Source organism: Protopterus annectens, chromosome 7.part0 (assembly GCF_019279795.1).
Source record: "Protopterus annectens isolate FY-2018-M chromosome 7.part0, PAN1.0, whole genome shotgun sequence".
NCBI classification, from domain to species: Eukaryota; Metazoa; Chordata; order Ceratodontiformes; family Protopteridae; genus Protopterus; species Protopterus annectens.
In genome coordinates this window covers 1,139,992,467-1,140,010,838 of record NC_056739.1, presented here as the reverse complement: position 1 = coordinate 1,140,010,838, position 18,372 = coordinate 1,139,992,467, and the positions used below count along the sequence as shown (strand labels likewise).

General features: G+C 43.4%; 1 protein-coding gene across 1 annotated transcript in view; it reads left to right on the top strand.

Moving 5' to 3' along the window:
- Positions 1-18,372, top strand: part of BLM (BLM RecQ like helicase) — a 1,689,823-nt gene that overhangs the window by 797,657 nt on the left and 873,794 nt on the right. The window contains exon 16 of the mRNA XM_044077719.1: positions 16,554-16,714. Coding sequence (XP_043933654.1) covers positions 16,554-16,714 — 161 coding nt within the window. The remainder of the gene's footprint in view (positions 1-16,553; positions 16,715-18,372) is intronic.

Sequence of the window (18,372 nt, the reverse complement as noted above, 5' to 3'; positions counted from 1 at the left end):
CAAATGCTCAAAATGGCCGAAGACCTAATCACCCCGATCAGGGGGGTCCCATCCCCCTCTTGATAAAAGGCCCAGACAGGATGCAGATTATGAATCTTCCGACCAGGTGTCCATTTCTTCAGATTCATCCTCAGACCTAGGATATTCCTTACCCCCTTATGAGGATTCGGATGCTGAGGAATCTATTCCATCAGCCTCTCCACCTGAGGACTACTCCTTTGGGGAGACCTTACATACCATGAGGGAGCATTTCCATTGGGAAGGCCAGGATTACTGAGAATCCAAAAAAAGGCTCAGAGACCTCCTTTTGTTGCCTCAACACAGACCCCTTACTATTCCGCCAGTGTTAGATATTGTGGATGATGTGTGCTCTGAATCCAGCTTAAACCATGACTCCTTACCTCCAGCCCCAGTTAAACCTGATAGATATTAGAGTCCCTGACTCTCACAAATTTCTGTATAAAAGCCCTGTTGCTGACCCTGAAACTATTTCTCAGGGACCCAAAGGGATTAAGGCCTCATCAGCAAAAAATCCAGTTCCCTCTGACAGATGGGGAAAGAAAGTATATACGTCTGCAACTTTAGCAATGGGAGCCTTAAATTGCCAGTTTCACATGCTAAAATATCAGCAATTTTTGATGTCTCAGTTGAAACAAAAGATGCTTCCAGATTCAGATCCTCCTAATTTTATAGAAATGCAGGATTTATTGCATGCAGCTGAACAAGTAAGAAAACATAGTTTGCAATGTGGGTTTGATTCCGTAGAGGCCTCCTGTAGAGCAACAGTTACAGGCTCTGTCATTAGAAGGCATGCTTGGTTAAAGGAACATACATTACCAGATCATGTTAAGGAAAAATTATTGGACGCACCTTTGCAGCGGGATGTGTTTGGAGTTAATGCAGAGGAGGTATTAAAGAAGATGGAGGATAAGGCAAAATCCATGCAAACGGTGAAGGATTTCTTACAGGTTCAGCCTCCTTATTTTAGCAGAAATTGGCCAACAAAGAATTGGTCCTTTCCAATCACAGACAGACCTCAAAGAGGCAGATACAGACGTCCGAGGCCTCGACAGTGGAGTACACCAGGCCAGAAAGAAGGGGAAGACGGGCCACAACCTTATAAAAAGCAGCCTCAATGACTTCCCACTACAGCTGCCAAACAGTTCTCTCTTGGCAGCCCCCATAGGAGGAAAACTGGCACTTTTCTATCACAATTGGCTTTGCATCACCAAAGACAAATGGGTTCTGAACATTGTATCTCAAGGTTACAGGTTCCAATTTCACACTTTGCCAAGGTTAAAAAGAATGCCAAATCTGCCACCAAATCATTGGGCAGAGGCTCAAAAACAAATTACAGCACTCATGAACATGAGAGCTATTCAAAAGGTACCACCACAGGAGCAAGGACAAGGATTTTATTCAAGACTCTTTCTGGTTCCCAGAAAGGACAAGGGCCTGGAGGCCCATTCTGGATCTTTCTTCTCTAAACACTTATGTTCCGAAAGTCAAAATGTTGACACTACAGCAGCTTCTTCCCATGCTGGGCAAGAAAGCTTGGCTCCTGACTTTGGACCTCAAGGAGGCATACCTGCATGTCCCTATCAGTCAAAACTGCAGAAGATACCTCAGATTTCTAGCTGGTTCAATGTACTATCAATTCTCTGCACTGCCCTTTGGCTTAACTACTGCGCCCAGGGTCTTCACAAAGTGCCTGGCACCAGTAATTGCATTTTGCAGACAAAAAGGAATTCAGATTTATCCATACCTGGACGACTGCCTGATTCAAGTAGAGAGCAAGGGCATTCTTCTAAAGCATCTGGCGTTCGTAAAAAAGTTAAGTTGCCTGGGGTACACAGTAAACAAAATAAAATCAAAACTAGTGCCCTCACAACAGATAATATTACTGGGTGCCAGCTTGAACACAATGGCTCAGATGGCTTATCTCATGCCAGATAAGCAAGGACAACTGACTCAATACTTTCAATTGATGGCAATAAAGACCCAACTCCTTGCAAGAAAAATTCTGCAGGCCTTGGGCTACATGGCATCTTGCATACTACTAATTCCATATGCCAGACTGCATATGAGGAAACTACAATGGTACCTAAAGAGTGTATGGTCTCAACACTGTCAAAGTTTGGAAACAGTTATACCACTAATTCCTTGCTTTAACAGGAGTTTTGATTGGCTCAAGCTTGTCACCTCAACAAGGGACAGCCTTTTACTCAACCCACAGCCAGGCAAACACTGACAACAGATGCATCAGATTATGCCTGGGGAGCACACATGGCAGGAAAATGTATTCAGGGCGAGTGGCACACAGAGCAAAGGCATCTTCACATCAATCAAAAAGAGATGCTAGATGTACAAAATGCACTTATAGTTTTCAAGGACCTGCTGCATCCAGGACAACTACTACTAAAGACAGACAACACCACAGTTATGTGGTACATAAACAAGCAAGGGGGCACGCACTCCCACCCCCTGTGCAGCCAAGCCATGACCTTGTGGAACACAGCTGTAGACTACCAAGTTCATCCGCAAGCACAATTCCTGCCAGGAAAGAAAAACACACTGGCAGATGACCTAAGCAGAAACATCATGGATCCCCACGAATGGGAATTAAATCCACAAGTATTAGAATGATGACACAAAAATGGTGGAGTCTGGACATAAATCTGTTTGCAGCCCCAATGAACTGCCAGCTGCAGAAATTCTGCACAAGGAGTTACCATCCACAAGCATGGAAAAACCTACAAGTATACGCTTTCCCTCCTTTACCTCTCCTTCCAAAGGTACTCATAAAAGCCAGGCAAGAAGAGCCAAAGATGATCCTGATTGCACCAGACTGGCCACGCCAGCACTGGTACCCAATCTTAAAGAACTTAGCACAAGAACCACCCTGGATTTTGCCTCATATCCCACATTTGCTGACGCAGCACAACAATCAGATACTTCACAGCCAGCTAAAGAACTTAAACCTAGCTGCATGGAAAATTCCTTAGTCAAGCAAAGCAATGCCTCTCTCCAAAGCTGTTATGGATGTCATTCTGGAGACCAGAAGGCCTAGCACCAGGAAAGCCTACTCGGATAAATGGAAGAGATTCTGTGCCTGGAACCAGGTGCACAGCCTTGACCCTCTTGTCCCAAACATTCCTCAGATACTTAAATATTTAACTGAGATGCTGGACAACGGCCTCTCCTCATCAATCAAGATTGACGCCTCAGCCGTTTCTGCTCATTACAACACGGATCCACCAATTTTTTCTAATCCTTTGCTCAAACAGTACCTCAGAGGGGCTAAAAACATAAGACTGCCCTGTAGAGCACCTACCCCAACTTGAGACCTCAACTTTGTTTTGGAAAAATTAATTTTACCTCCTTTTGAGCCAGCTAACACAGCAGAATTAAAATACATATCTTGGAAAACTGCTCTGCTACTGGCAATAACAGCATGAAGAGTTTCAGAACTACAGGCACAAATGGCAGTGGGACCTTTCCTCATTTTCCACCAGGACAGGGTAGGGTGTCTTTAAGAACTAATCCTACGTTTATGCCAAAGGTGGTATCAAGTGTGGCTCTAAACCAAACTATTCATTTGCCAACTTTCTATCCAAAACCACAGAACAAGGGGGAGAAACTACTACATTCTTTGGACATTCACAGGCAGTTACGCTTCTACTTGGACAAAACCAAAGCTTTCAGAAAATCTGAGCAATTATTGGTAGCATATGCTGCAGGAGCACAGGGCAAAGCCATTTCAAAACAGACTATTTCAAATGGATAGGACATTGCATACGTTTCTGCTATTCTCACCATGGGAAACCTTTACCTAGCAGCATTAGATCTCACTCCACCAGGGCAACAGCCACTTCAACTGCCTACCTCAGAGGAGTACCTACCAAGGATATTTTGGAAGCAGCAACATGGAGTTCTGTGCATACCGTCACCAAGCACTACCATTTTCCTTTATACTCCAAATTCAGAGCTGGCTTCGCCACTGCTGTGCTGCAGGGCCTTATAGCCACCCCTAATGCCTTATAGAACCAGCTTCCCTACCTCAGCTTTGGGATTCCACCCAAATGTAATGACTGCAGCAGTGTAACACTATGAACATAGTACAGATGTTCATCGTGCATTCAGCTGCAGTCATCGCACTTGGGTTATCCTGCCATCAGGCGGGTACTAGGTCGGCCGAATTCCAAAGTCTAGGTCCGGCGTCGGTTGTCGTCGCTTCTTCCCTGACATCAGTGCGGCAGGGGTATAAAAGAGGCAGTCGACGCCATTTTCTTCAGTCTTTCTTGCCGCGCGGTGCCCGAAGCAGAAGCAGTTCGCAAGTGCCGGTCGGCCAGCTCCTGAGATTTACGAAAAGTATTTCAGCCGAAGTCTTCTTTAAAGTTAAGTACCCCGTTGGGGAAACTTTTCTTGCCTCAGACCGATGTCAGACAAAGTTAATAATTGCATTTCTTGTGGGAAGCAAATACCGTATAAGGATTTTCACTCTTACTGTATACCTTGCTTAGGGCCAGAACACGTCGTCTCGGCCTGCCGTTTTTGTGCTAGGTTTAACAAGCGCACTATTAAGCGCTGGGCGGAGTTCGCCATTCATTATTTTGGCAAAAAATGTAATTATACCATGTCGTCGGATATACCGACGCCAGTTTCAGGCAAAAAACGCAAGGATAAGGACAGACATCCGAGGCCTGCACCGAGTACTGAGATCACGCTAAGGCCGACTACCGGTTCTCCAGTTCTCAGCGAGGTGCCTACGCAGCCCCTGACTACCGATGAAACTATTTTACCGCCGACTTCAGTACCCGAGGTCGCAGGTTCCTCGGTCTCCATTCCCACTGCATATACCAATGCCACTCTTGGAGAAATGGAAAGTTTAGCGAGGCCTGCCATTTCTGAAGGCGTTTTCAGGCCTACCACCTTCTCTACTAAATCGTTCACTAAATCTAAAGCTCCAGTGAAAATTAAAAAACAGGGTCCTCAGACCCCCTCTCAAGCCCCCATGCCTAAAAAACAGATGCTTAAAATGGCTGAGGATTTGATTACACTCGTCAGGGGTTCTCAACCCCCCTCAGACAAAAGACCCAGGTTGGAGGAAGACTTCCCTTACTCAGACCAGGCTTCTATTACCTCAGACCTTTCTGAGGACCAGGATTATGCCTATTCCCCATTTGAAGACTGATGCTGAGGAGTCTATTCCCTCGGTCTCCCCCCCTGAGGACTACCCTTTTGGGGAAACCCTACATACATTGAGAGAGCACTTCCACTGGGAAGGCCAAGATTACTCAGATTCCAAGAAAAGGCTCAGGGAATTTCTGCTGCTTCCCCAGCAAAGGCCACTGGCTATTCCTCCTGTCTTAGATATTTTGGATGATGTGTACACAGAAGCCAGTCTTAATCCAGACTCTTTACCCTCTGCCCCTGTTAAACCAGACAGATATTACCGGATTCCTGATTCTCACCAGTTCCTTTATAAAAGCCCTATTGCTGACCCAGAAACTATTTCTCAGGGTCCCAAGGGGATTAAGGCCTCTACTGCTAAAAACCCTTTACCTTCAGAGAGCGATTCCAGAGCATTAGAAAGGTGGGGGGAAAAGGTGTATACATCAGCCACTTTAACCATGAGGGCATTAAACTGTCAATTTCATATGTTAAAGTACCAGCAGTTCTTGCTATCTCAGCTGAAAAGCAAAATGACACAAACAGAAAAACCAGATTTGAAGGGGTTGCAGGATTTGTTGCATGGAGCAGAACAAATGGGGAAACATACTTTACAGTGTGGTTTTGATGCTTTAGAGGCCTCATGTAGAGCTGCTGTCACGGGGTCTGTAATACGTAGACACGCTTGGCTCAAAGAGCAAACCTTACCAGATCATGTCAAAGCAAAGTTATTAGATGCACCACTACAGAAAGATGTATTGTTCGGTGTAAAGCTGAGGAGGTACTAAAGAAAATGGAGGAAAAAGCAAAATCTATGCAAGCAGTTAAAGATTTCTTGCAGGTGCAGCCTCCACGCTTCAGCAGAAACTGGCCTTCATAAAATTGGTCCTTTCCAGCCTGGGATAGACCCCAAAGGGGTAGATACAGACGCCCAAGGGGTAGAAGACAACCTCAAGGATCTTACAGAGCTAGGCAGTGGCAAGCACCAGCCCCAAGAGGTGGAGAAGATAGACTACAGTCATTTAGAAAACAGACACAATGACTTGCCCCTATGCCTGCCAAACAAAGCTATAATGGCAGCACCTTTGGGCAGAAAACTGGCCTTATTTTCAAAGAACTGGCACATTGTTACAAAGGACAAATGGATTCTGGATATAATAGACAGAGGCTACAGGTTCCACTTTCACACCCTTCCAAAAATGAGAGGCATGCCAAACCTGCCACAAAATCAATGGGCAGAGGCACAAAAACAAATTTCCGCCCTCATGGATATGAAAGCAATTCAAGAGGTACCTGCAAAAGAACAAAGTCAAGGTTTTTATTCAAGACTATTTGTGGTACCAAGGAATGACAAAGATTGGAGACCCATCTTAGACCTATCTATTCTAAACACATATCTAGAGGTACCAAAATTCAAGATGCTCACATTACAGCAGCTTCTTCCCATGCTGAGCAAGGAGTCTTGGCTGGTAACGTTGGACCTCAAGGAGGCATACCTGCATGTCCCTATCAGACAAGATTGCAGAAGATACCTCAGATTTCTTGCAGGTTCAACCCATTATCAATTCTCTGCATTGCCCTTTGGCTTATCTACTGCGCCCAGAGTGTTTACGAAATGCCTGGCATCAGTAATTGCTTTCTGCAGACAACGAGGAATACAAATCTACCCATATCTGGACGACTGCCTGATCCAAGCGGACAGCAAGGACATTCTATTGCAGCATCTGGCGTTTGTAATAAAACTGTTAAACTGCCTGGGGTACACAGTGAACAAAAAGAAATCAAAACTAATACCCTCTCAACAGATAATTTTCCTGGGTGCCAGCTTAAATACAACTGCCCAGATGGCTTACCTCACGCCAGACAAACAAGGGCAACTGTCTCAATACTTCAACAAAATGGCAACTTTAACCAGGCTAACTGCAAGGAAAATCCTGCAGGCTATAGGGTTCATGGCATCTTGCATCCTACTAATACCATTTGCAAAGCTGCATATGAGGAAACTACAATGGTACCTAAAAAAATTATGGTCTCAACACAGCCAAAGCTTGGAAACAATTTTACCACTCATTCCATGCCTTCAAAAGGAATTTTTGTGGTGGGCTCAAGCATGCCAAAGAAACACGGGTCTCCCTTTTTGTATACCACAAGCAAGTCAAATCATCACAACAGATGCCTCAGACTACGCCTGGGGAGAACACATGGCAGATCAGTGCATCCAGGGAAAATGGTCCCAAAAACAGATGCACCTACACATTAACCAAAAGGAGATGCTAGCTGTGCAAAATGCTCTTATGACCTTCAAGGACCTACTGCATCCGGGCCAGCTATTAATAAGGACAGACAACACCACAGTCATGTGGTACATAAACAAACAGGGAGGGACGCATTCATACTCCCTGTGCAGGCAAGCTATCACCCTGTGGAACACAGCATTGGAATTACAAGTTCAACTACAGGCACAATTCCTGCCAGGGAAGGAAAACACACTGGCAGACAACTTAAGCAGAAATATGACAGACCCACACGAATGGAAGTTGCATCCTCAAGTCTTCTCAAAGATAACTCAAGCATGGGGACAGCCAGACATAGATCTATTTGCTACCCACAGAAATTGCCAGTTGGAAAAATTCTGCTCAAGGATCTATCATCCACAGGCCTGGAAAGTGGACGCACACTCTTTCAATTGGACAGCATTGACGGTCTATGCCTTCCCGCCTCTACCTCTACTAACCAAAGTCCTATTAAAAACCAGAGCAGAGAGGCCACAAATGATTCTCATTGCTCCAGACTGGCCACATCAGCACTGGTATCCTCTCCTAAAGAGCCTGTCACACTCACCACCATGGGTCCTACCTCAAGTTCCTCTTCTGTTGTCCCAGCACAACTACAAGACCCTTCACAGCCAGCTCAGAACTCTAAATCTAGCTGCATGGAAAATACCTTAATTTGCCAACAGACTCTCTTCTCCAAGGAGGTACAGGATGTCATCTTGGAGGCCAGGAGACCCTCTACTAGAAAAACCTACTCCGCCAAATGGAAACGATTTTGTTCCTGGAATCAAGCTAAGGGCCACAATCCTTGGGTAATAAATATACCTCAGATTTTACAGTACCTAGCTGAGATGTTAAACAGTGGCCTTTCCTTCTCTTCCATCAAGATCCACGCTTCAGCCATTTCAGCACAATACAATACGGATCCTCCTTTATTCTCACATCCTCTATTAAGGCAGTTCCACAGAGGGGCAAAAAATATAAAACCCCCACGGAAACCACCAGCTCCAGCTTGGGACCTCAACTTCGTATTGGAGAAGCTGACACTGCCTCCTTTTGAGCCGGCTTCTTCAGCAGAGCTACAATACTTGTTGTGGAAAACAGCCTTCTTCTGGCTATTAACTCAGCATGCAGGGTTTCGGAGCTACAGGCCCTCATGGCTGTGCAACCATTCATAATTTTCCATCAGGACAGGGTTTCCTTACGAACCAACCCTACCTTCATGCCAAAGGTAGTATCCAGTGTGGCTTTGAATCAGACTATTAATTTACCTACCTTTTATCCAAATCCACAGAACAAAGGGGAGAGACTACTACACTCCTTGGACATTCACAGGCAACTTCGTTATTACTTGGACAGAACAAAGTCATTCAGGAAATTTGAGCAGCTCTTTGTGTCCTATGCTATAGGTGCTCAAGGAAAGGCGATTTCCAAACAGACTATTTCAAAATGGATAGCCCACTGCATACGTTTTTGTTATTCATTTCATGGAAAATCAGTGCCTGTATACATCAGATCCCACTCCACCAGGGCTACAGCTACCTCAGCAGCTTTCCTCAGGGGGGTCCCTACCAAGGACATTTTGGAAGCAGCTACTTGGAGTTCAATGCACACTTTCACCAAGCACTACCACCTTCCACTATACTCAAAATCTAGAGTGGGCTTTGCCACAGCAGTCCTGCAGGGCATTCTAGCCCCTCCTAATTCCGCTTAGTATCAGCCACCCTTACTTAGCTTTGGGATTCTACCCAAGTGTGATGACTGCAGCCGTATACACAATGAACATAGTACAGTTTTGTACCTACCATAAATGTAGATGTTCGAGTGCGCATACAGCTGCAGTCCAGGTTACCCTCCCTCCATCCCCTCTTAGGACAGGGCTTATGACAAACACCTTTAACATACAACCTATTTGGGGGTATTCCTTTATGGTGTATTTGCTTGCAACTACTGTTCTGATTTATCTACTTATGTATGTTTGCATAACATCATGTATTGCCTTCCTTTCTGGGGACACCTGACATCTGGGGCAAGAAAAACTGAAGAAAATGGCGTTGGCTGCCTCTTTTATACCCCTGCCGCACTGACTTCAGGGAAGAAGCGACGACAACCGACGCCGGACCTAGACTTTGAAATTCGGCCGACCGAGGACCCGCCTGACGGCAGGATAACCCAAGTGTGATGACTGCAGCTGTATGCGCACTCTAACATCTACATTTATGGTAGGTACAAAACTGTACTTTTTGTACCTACCATAAATGTAGATGTTCGAGTGTAAATACCGCTGCAGTCCAGGTTACCCTCCCTCTTTCTCCTCTTACTTGCTGGTACATACCTATGCCTTATACCCTTTACTACCTATGGGGAGTATTTGCTGGTAACTGACTGGCCTCGCCAGCACTGGTACCCTGCTTCTAAGGAATATGTCGCACCTTCCTCTGTGGTACTTGCCTCAGACACCTCATCTACTGTCTCAGGACAACTATCAAATTCTGCACACTCAGCTCCAAACTCTGAATCTTGCAGCATGGCTAATGAACTAATTATTCAAACCACCTCTTAGTAAATCTGTGATGGATGTCATTTTGGAAGCCAGAAGGCCTAGTACTAGACAATCTTATGCTGATAAGGAAGAGATTCTGTGCTTGGAACCAAGCACAAGGAATAGACACAGCAAAGCCCAATATTCCTCAGATTTTACAATACTTAACTGAGATGCTTGACGGGGGCTTATTTTTTTCTTCAATAAAAATCCATGCCTCTGCCATCTTGGCTCATTACAACACAGCCTCCCCTCTTTTTTCATCCACTGCTTAAACAGTATCTTAGAGGGGCCAAAAACTTAAGACCTCCCAGGAGAGCACCAACTCCTGCATAGGATCTCAATTTTGTGCTGGAAAACCTCACCCTGCCTCCTTTTGAACCAGTAGCTACTGCAGATATAAAAATTTCTATCTTGGAAGACTGCTTTTCTTTTGGCAGTCACTTCAGCAAGAAGGGTTTCAGAACTACAGGCTCTCATGGCAGTGGAGCCTTTCATCATATTTTACCCAGACAAAGTGGCCCTCAGGACCAATCCTTCTTTTATGCTTAAGTTAGTATCCAGTGTGGGTCTTAACAAGACTATTCACCTGCCAACATTTTTCCCAAATCCGCAGAACAAGGGGGAGCGGATTCTGCATTCACTGGATGTACACAGACAACTAAGATTCTACTTAAACAGGACAAAATCTCTAAGAAAGTCTCCGCAACTACTGGTAGCATTTGCTGCAGGATCAGAGGGGAAGGCTGTTTCAAAGCAGACTATTTCCAAATGGATAAGCCACTGCATTTGTTTCTGCTGTTTGCACCATGGTAACCCTGTGCCCAAGGGAATCGGATCCCATTCCACCAGGGCTGCCTCCACTTCAGCAGCTTTTCTCAGAGGGGTCCCAACCAGAGACATTCTATATGCTGCTACTTGGAGCTCTGTTCATACGTTCACAAAGCATTATAATTTGCCTCTCTTCTCTAAATCCGGGGCAGGCTTTGCCACTGCAGTCCTGCAGGGCTTTATAGCTGCTCCTAATGCTGTTTAGTTCCACCCTCCCATCCATAGCTTTGGGATTCTACCCAAATGTAATGACTGCAACAGCGAAACATGAACATAGTACAGTTGTGTACACTTATTACAAATGTAGATGTTCGAGTGTGTTCACTGTTGCAGTCCTGGTTACCCACCCGCCAGCCCCCATTCTATACCTTTTCTTTCCTTCACTATACTCAAAAGCCTTTGTGGTGTATTTGCTTTTAGTTGAAGGTAAATTTTATGTTTCTAAAGGTGCATTTATAGATTTACTGTTTATTTATATATATATATATATTCATGCTCCCCATTTGTGGGGCACCTGACATCTGGGGCAAGAAAAACTGATTAAAATGGCATTGGCTGCATGTTTTATACCCCTGATGACCTGACATCATGGAAGAGGAGACAGCAACAGACGCTGGACCCAAGACTTTGTTATTCAGGCCGATTGATGGCAAACTGCCAGCAGATTACCCAAATGTAATGACTGCAACAGTGAATACACTCTAGCATCTACATTTATGGTAAGTGTACACAACTGTACTTTGCTCAGATACCTTGATTCACTATAGGAGCAGATTACATCTAAAGTAGAGGGAATTTGCAACAAGGGCTTAGAGAGCCATCCGGAAATTCTGTAGTGTTAGCATCTATTTGTCCAGACACTCACACAAATGTGGCTATTATATCTCAGATGCATTGTGTGGGGCAGCTGCTGTGGGGGTCTGTGACTTGCAGATATGCTTGGCTGAAGAATAATCCCTGTCAGAGCATGTAAAAGCTGAGCTCCTTAATGTTCCCTTGCACAAAGTATCTAATGGGACCCCATGCTGAGTAAGTGTTTCAAAGACTAAAGTCTGTCAATGAACTCCAGCAATCCCTCCTCCAAGGTACAGCAAAAGTGATCCTACTACATCTTGACCCATTCTTCCCAAGCAAAAAAAGTCCTTACCTTCCAAGAAGAAAAAGGCCAAGTCTCATAAATATTGACAAACTAACACACGCACTACTCCTGGGAGGGTCTAAGGACCCAGCATGGTCCAAGCACCTCAGTACCCCACCCTCTTCAGTTTCGCATCTATCTTCTCTCTAAAACCAATCCAGAATCTAGGGCAAAGCTTTCCTTCACATCAGCTTGAGAACAAATTGCACAGACAATTGGGTTCTCCAAACTATAAGGAAAGGCTGCTCCTTTCAACTTTGGAGGATTCCTAGTTTTGTAGGAATTCCCTCTGTCCCAAAGCAACAGACACAACTAATTCCATCTTAGGGAGGCTCTTCTGTAACTGGGATTCATTTTGTTGCTCCTTCAAGAGAGTCTGGTACGAGATTCTGTTCAGCGCTGCTCCTGATTCCCAGTCATGTAGGCCCATATGAGACCTTTAGAGGCTAAACAAATTTCTAGTGGTACCAAAGTTCAGAATGCTTACCCTCTTTAGACTGCTACTACTTATTATCCAGGGGCATGGATTGTAATCTTTGACATGAAGAACGCCCATCTTCACATTCCTATTGCACAAAAACGCAAAGTTCCTGTGATTCAGAACCGGGAGATTCTACTTTCAGTTCTGTACCTTAACATTTCTCTTGTTTTGCACCCAGGGTTTTCACCAAATATGTATCACCAGGCATTGCCTTTTGCACGACCAAAATTGTCCACATCTACCTTTATCTGGACAAGTGGCATCACTAGAAGTGTTCCACAGAGGCATGCAAGCCATTTTGGAATGCTTTCCGAAGGTAGAACTTACCTTAAATGCCTGAAAGTCCCAGTTATGCCCCTCTACGTGGGTCACATTTTGGGGGCAGATGAGGACTCTGTCCAACATAAAGTTTTTCTGTCCCACAACAAAATCCTGTCTGTCTCAAGTTACTTCAGATACATATGCAACCAGAATTACATTTCAGTAAGAGATTTCCTCAAGTCCTAAGGCACATGGCATGTTTCATCCTTATGATATCCTTGGCCAAGCTGCACATGAGGAAGTTAGTGGTTTCTGAAAAACATGCTGGTCCCAGCCCCAGCACTCCTTAGAGAGACTACCTTTCCACTATTCCCTTGCCTAAAAAAAAAAAATAGGTCTTGTGGTGAGAGAGAGAACCAAGGCATTCCGTTCAGAATCTGGAGACATGCCAGGTGCTGACCATGGATGTCCGAGACTTGGCCTGGGGTGGCCCACTTGGGAAATTGAGTACAGTGGATGTGAGGCAAGTACATGTTAAACAATCATATAAGGGTAAAAGAGACAGTGGTGGTCATTCTAGCCATGAAAGCATTCAAAGGCAGTTTAATTCCTGGACCCATAAAAATCATGGCAGACACCACATCATGTGGTATATCAACAGACAGGAAATATTAATTCTTGATATTATTGCAGGCTGTCAGTGGAACAATGACAGCGAGCCCAGCAGCTGTAATAATCACCAACGGCCTCTTGCATCCCAGGACAGAGGAACCTTTTAGCAGGCTGCCTAAGCAGATCTCTTGAAACCCCACTGAACGGTTGTTTGTAAAGGGAGGTCTTTCTCTACTTCACATGTGGGGTGTGCCAAAAGTAGACCTCTTTGCAACTACTCAGAAGAAACAGTTGAGAATGTTCTTTGCCAGAACTCCTCATAGAGGAGTGTGGAAGATGGATGCCGCCTTCTCTTGGGCAGGCCTGTTTCTGTATATGCCTTCCCTCCCATTACTTTCGTCTTCAGGGTATTGCAGAAAATCAGGTAAGACAGGAGAAGGATGATCCTGATTGCATCTTATACCATACAAGCCCAGACAACACTGATACTCTCTCCTGTTCTCACTCAGTAGGTGTTGAACCAGAACTTTCACACTATGTGTGGACCTTCTTCCCAGAACAATGGATCTGTCATTCACCCCAATCTCAAAACTCTGAACCTCACGGATTGGAAGATTTGGTCTTAATTCCTTATAGATTCCCTCTAGGCATGTACTTACTGAGGATGTAACCTCTATTCTCAAAGAAGCTAGAAAACCAAGTACAAAGATGTCTCGTATTGCTAGTGTAAAAGATTTGTTGTATGGTACCAAACCAAGGGGTTGTTTGTAGCAGTTTTATTAACCCATGCCTTAGAATTACCTGTCTTCCCTGTACAAAAGTTTGTCCTGTTCATCCATTAAGAGGTACATGCCTCTATTTCTGCATGACTGCCAATGCCCTCTCTTGCCCCCGCTTACTGTCATGCTCACATGAAACAAATCCTGATGGAGATGTTTCACCCAAGACCACCCAGGAGACTCCCCATTCCAACCCGAGACTTCAGACTTGGAAAAGCTTACTGTATTTCTATTTGAGCCAGCCACTTCAGCTCCCATTAAGATGCTCACCTGGAAAACCACTCTTCTGCTCACCTTGGCTTCTACAAGGCCTATATGAGAGTTCCAAGCCCTCATATGGAAGGAGCTTTTCTTAGCTTCCATAAACACAGCATAATCTTTAGGACTAATCATACCTTTATGCCCAAGGCTTTATCACAGCTGGTTTAACTAGGACGTTCTTCCAAGAATCTTGTAGCAAAAGAAACAGTATCCTGTATTCCTTGGATGTTCACAGACAACTGAGATTCTACCTACCTTGGACCAAGTTCCCTAACAAGGCAAACTAACTTTTGATTTACTTAGCAGAGGGCAAGGAAGAGAAACCTCTATAGAAAAAGACCATATCAAAAGGGATAGCCAACTCCATTCCTTCATTATTATTGTTACACCCAGATTCTGAACACTTAAATGTCACATTCTATCAGGATGAAAGCAACAGCCATAGCCGCTTTAAAAGGGGTGACAACTCTGTCTCTTCTGGAAACAAGTCACTTGATCAAGTCTTCAGACCTTTCAAAGTATTTCAGCTTTGCTCCACTTACAGAGCAGAACCTGGTTTTGCATCTTCTATTCTACAGAGACTTATCTGTGTAGCACTGTCCTCTTGCCATCCACCCACCCAAGAATAGCTTTGGGAGTCTTCCCAAGACTCACTACTGCAATAGTGACCGATGAACATAGTACAGTTGTGTTACGATCTTAGCATAATAGTAGATGGAGTTAGATCACTGTTACAGTTCTCTGTACCTCCCAACTTTTAACCCCTCTTCTCTTACCTATCTGGGGTTGTGGTGGGTAAAATGCCCAGATGTCTCGCCCCATTCACTCCCTGCTACTCCTAATCAGAGTTCTAAGTAGGGTTGGTCATGTTTTTTTTTCCTAGGGGACAGATGGACTTTTGATCCCTGGAATAAAAAAGACCTGAATACGGCACTGGCTGATTTCTCCTTTATAGCACTGATGTCTGATAGGGAGGATATCCACCCCAGGGATGGTGAAAATATCTACTGGAACCTCTGCAGTCATTATAAGCTCCTAACATAACTGCACTTCAACTTGAAGAGGAGGAGGAGGAGGAAGGTAGTTTTCTTTTAATGTCCATTTCATTCATTTTGTATAACCTCAGGGGTAGTAAATATAAATTGGCTGTATGGGGCCACAGTCCAGTTTGTTTGGACACTTACAAGTGAAAATGTTTTGCATCTCCACTAAAGTAGACCCCAGTATTTTGTTAATCATGGCATATGCTGTCACTGTACAATTTTTATCCATCTCTTTTAGCCTGTACCTCTATGAATTTGCCTTCCCTGAATTCCTTTGTGTTGCTTCTTCCATTCCAGGTTTGAAAGCTTCTGCAAAAGTTGTAAAAAAGAAAAGGCTTTTTATTTTTTTACTCTTACACCAAATCTCGTAGTATTACATTCCAGATTTAAGGAGTTCTGCCTAGAAAAAGCATGTTTTTTTGCCATAGTTAAGATGACATTTTGTTAAGCCGATAGTATTAAACTAGTTGTAAGATTGTGCTTTCACCACCATACTGGAAAGATTTTGTCATATGCAGTCAAAGGGTACACCATTTACTCTAGGCTTTGCAACATGCTCATAATAACATTTTACAGCAGGCAAGCCCACATCATGGCCACCTTGTATTCTGGTGCTTGCTTTTCAGGCACTCCAGTGTACCTTATACTGAAGCAGAGCTGCTTTTAGAAGAACTTTCTTCAAGACGTTTTGTTTCCTTTTCATCCGTCTCCTTTCTGTTGCCTTGTTTGTGAAGTGTATATTAAAGATTCTCTCCATTGTGATAGACATTCTGCATAACATTGGCATAGTTACGTGATTACCTGCTGTATTGGAAGATCTCTTGATGGATTTGCAACAGTTAATCTGTCTTTTGGAGCCAAGTGTGTACCTCTGTCTTGGGCAATTTGTGTTTAACAATTTTTAAATGATGTTTCCTCATTTGCTAAGGTGAAGAGTACTGTCAAAACTGGAGTAACCTACTTTTGTAGTGAAACAAATTAACAAAGCAAGTTAAAGCAGCACAGCTCCTTTTAATGAGGATGCTTGATTTAAAAAGTGAAAAAGGATAGTTATGGAGTACAGTCTGGTGTGCAAGACCATCTGTCATACTGCATTCACAGCTAAATCACTTAGTTTTTTCTTGGTTGTTTTAATTATTATTTTTTTTTTGTGGTTTTAGGTGACTCTGGAATTGTATACTGCTTGTCAAGAAATGAATGTGACACAATGGCTAATATCATGCAACAGAAGGGTATAGCTGCTCTAGCCTACCATGCCGGATTGCCTGACTCTGACAGAGATTTTGTACAACATAAATGGATTAATCAGGATGGATGTCAGGTAAGAGAAAGTTGCATTTTGTTGAAGCTATTATGCTCAAAAATCTCTATCAAAGATGTATTGTGAATTGCCAGCATTCCACAAGTTTTAAGCATCAGATTTGTCGGTCCTTTTTAGCCAAAATCATAACAAGACCTTCTATCACCATTTAAGTTACTTGTGGATTTTGAATTCGAAGAACTAGAACCTTGTGACGTCTGTCATCTTCAAGACTGACTACTAGCATTTTCCAGCATTAGTACCACCCACCCTTCACAGATATGTAACTATATTATAAAAATAGTTTAAAAGCTGAGACTGTGGCAACCTGTAGTCCAGGAACACACTTTTCTCAAACCCATAAGATATCAACAGGTTCAATGCCAAAATTGGGACCTGAGGAAATAACTGTGGCCCATTCTGAGGTCTAGATGATATAGCACTGGACATGCCTTGGTTCTTACTTTACTTGTTCAGGCTTTTGAGCATCTGGATTGCAAGAAGTCTGACCACTGTACACCCATATTGGTATTCATCTTTTTCGTATTTAAAGATTGATGAAGGAAATTAACAGCCGCCTTGCTCAGTTTGTAAGGGGAAGCTTTTTCTATAATCTTGGAAAATACTATGCAACATCCGCCACTGTTGTTTTTTTGTAAGTGTTTGCTCATAAGCAGAAGAGCAACATATTGCTTCAGTTGGGGCTTGTCTGACATAAAGTGTTCAAATTAATACAACTTATTTAAATCTAATTTGAGCAGAGCAATGATCAAGATGTACCAGTTTCACACACAGCCTGCCCCTCTCCCCAAAAAAGGAAACTAAATAAACAAAAGTTGTTTGCTTACATTGAATATAACCTAATACTGTGCTTACAAAGCACGATAAGGATTATATACAAGTATATATATGCAATTACTGTAAGTAAAGGATAGAATTACTCTGGTTATAAACCATTAAATGATTATATATAGATAATTGCTTTGTAAAGTATACAGCAAATGAACATGCTTGACTGTATTAACATTGAGGATGGCCTAATGGTTAAGGTGTTTGCCTTACAAAAAACAAGGTACAGGGTTTGAATCTCACAGGGGGTAATTGGCTAGGCTTAAAATGGCTCGCAAGAGCAGCTAGCATAGTAATCTGTGAACCTGTGAATCTATTGACAAAGAGCAAAAAAGGGAAGAAAGAGTAAGATGGGAGGAAAAGGTAAAGGAACACAATGAAAAGAAAGAGAAAGGAGGAGAATAGAAAAAAGTATTAAATTGGGTAGGTGAGGAGCACTAAGTTTTGGAAATTTTGTTCATTCATGATGGAGGACGAGTTCCATTGTAAGATTTGAATATCCTGGATATTTTAATGTGCGTTTGTTTTAGTGGTATGGGTAAGTGGTTGTCATATTGTTTGTAAAGTCTGTGCAGCTAATACCTTTGAGTAGGAAGTTTTGGTTTGGGTTAAATTCAGGGTAGGAAGAAGTCTTTCCGGTCCAGTGGAAGCGACTTCGAGAGTTATCAGACACACAGAAGCTAAGGCCACTACAGGGGAGTGTGAATGCAGGTACCGATAAGTGGTATGATCTGTGTTCTAGACTGAGCTGTGTTATACAAGAGTCCACCCTGAAAAGAATGGCCCAAAAAAATTTTCAAAAAGGAGTGTGCAATTGCAAAATTGTGACC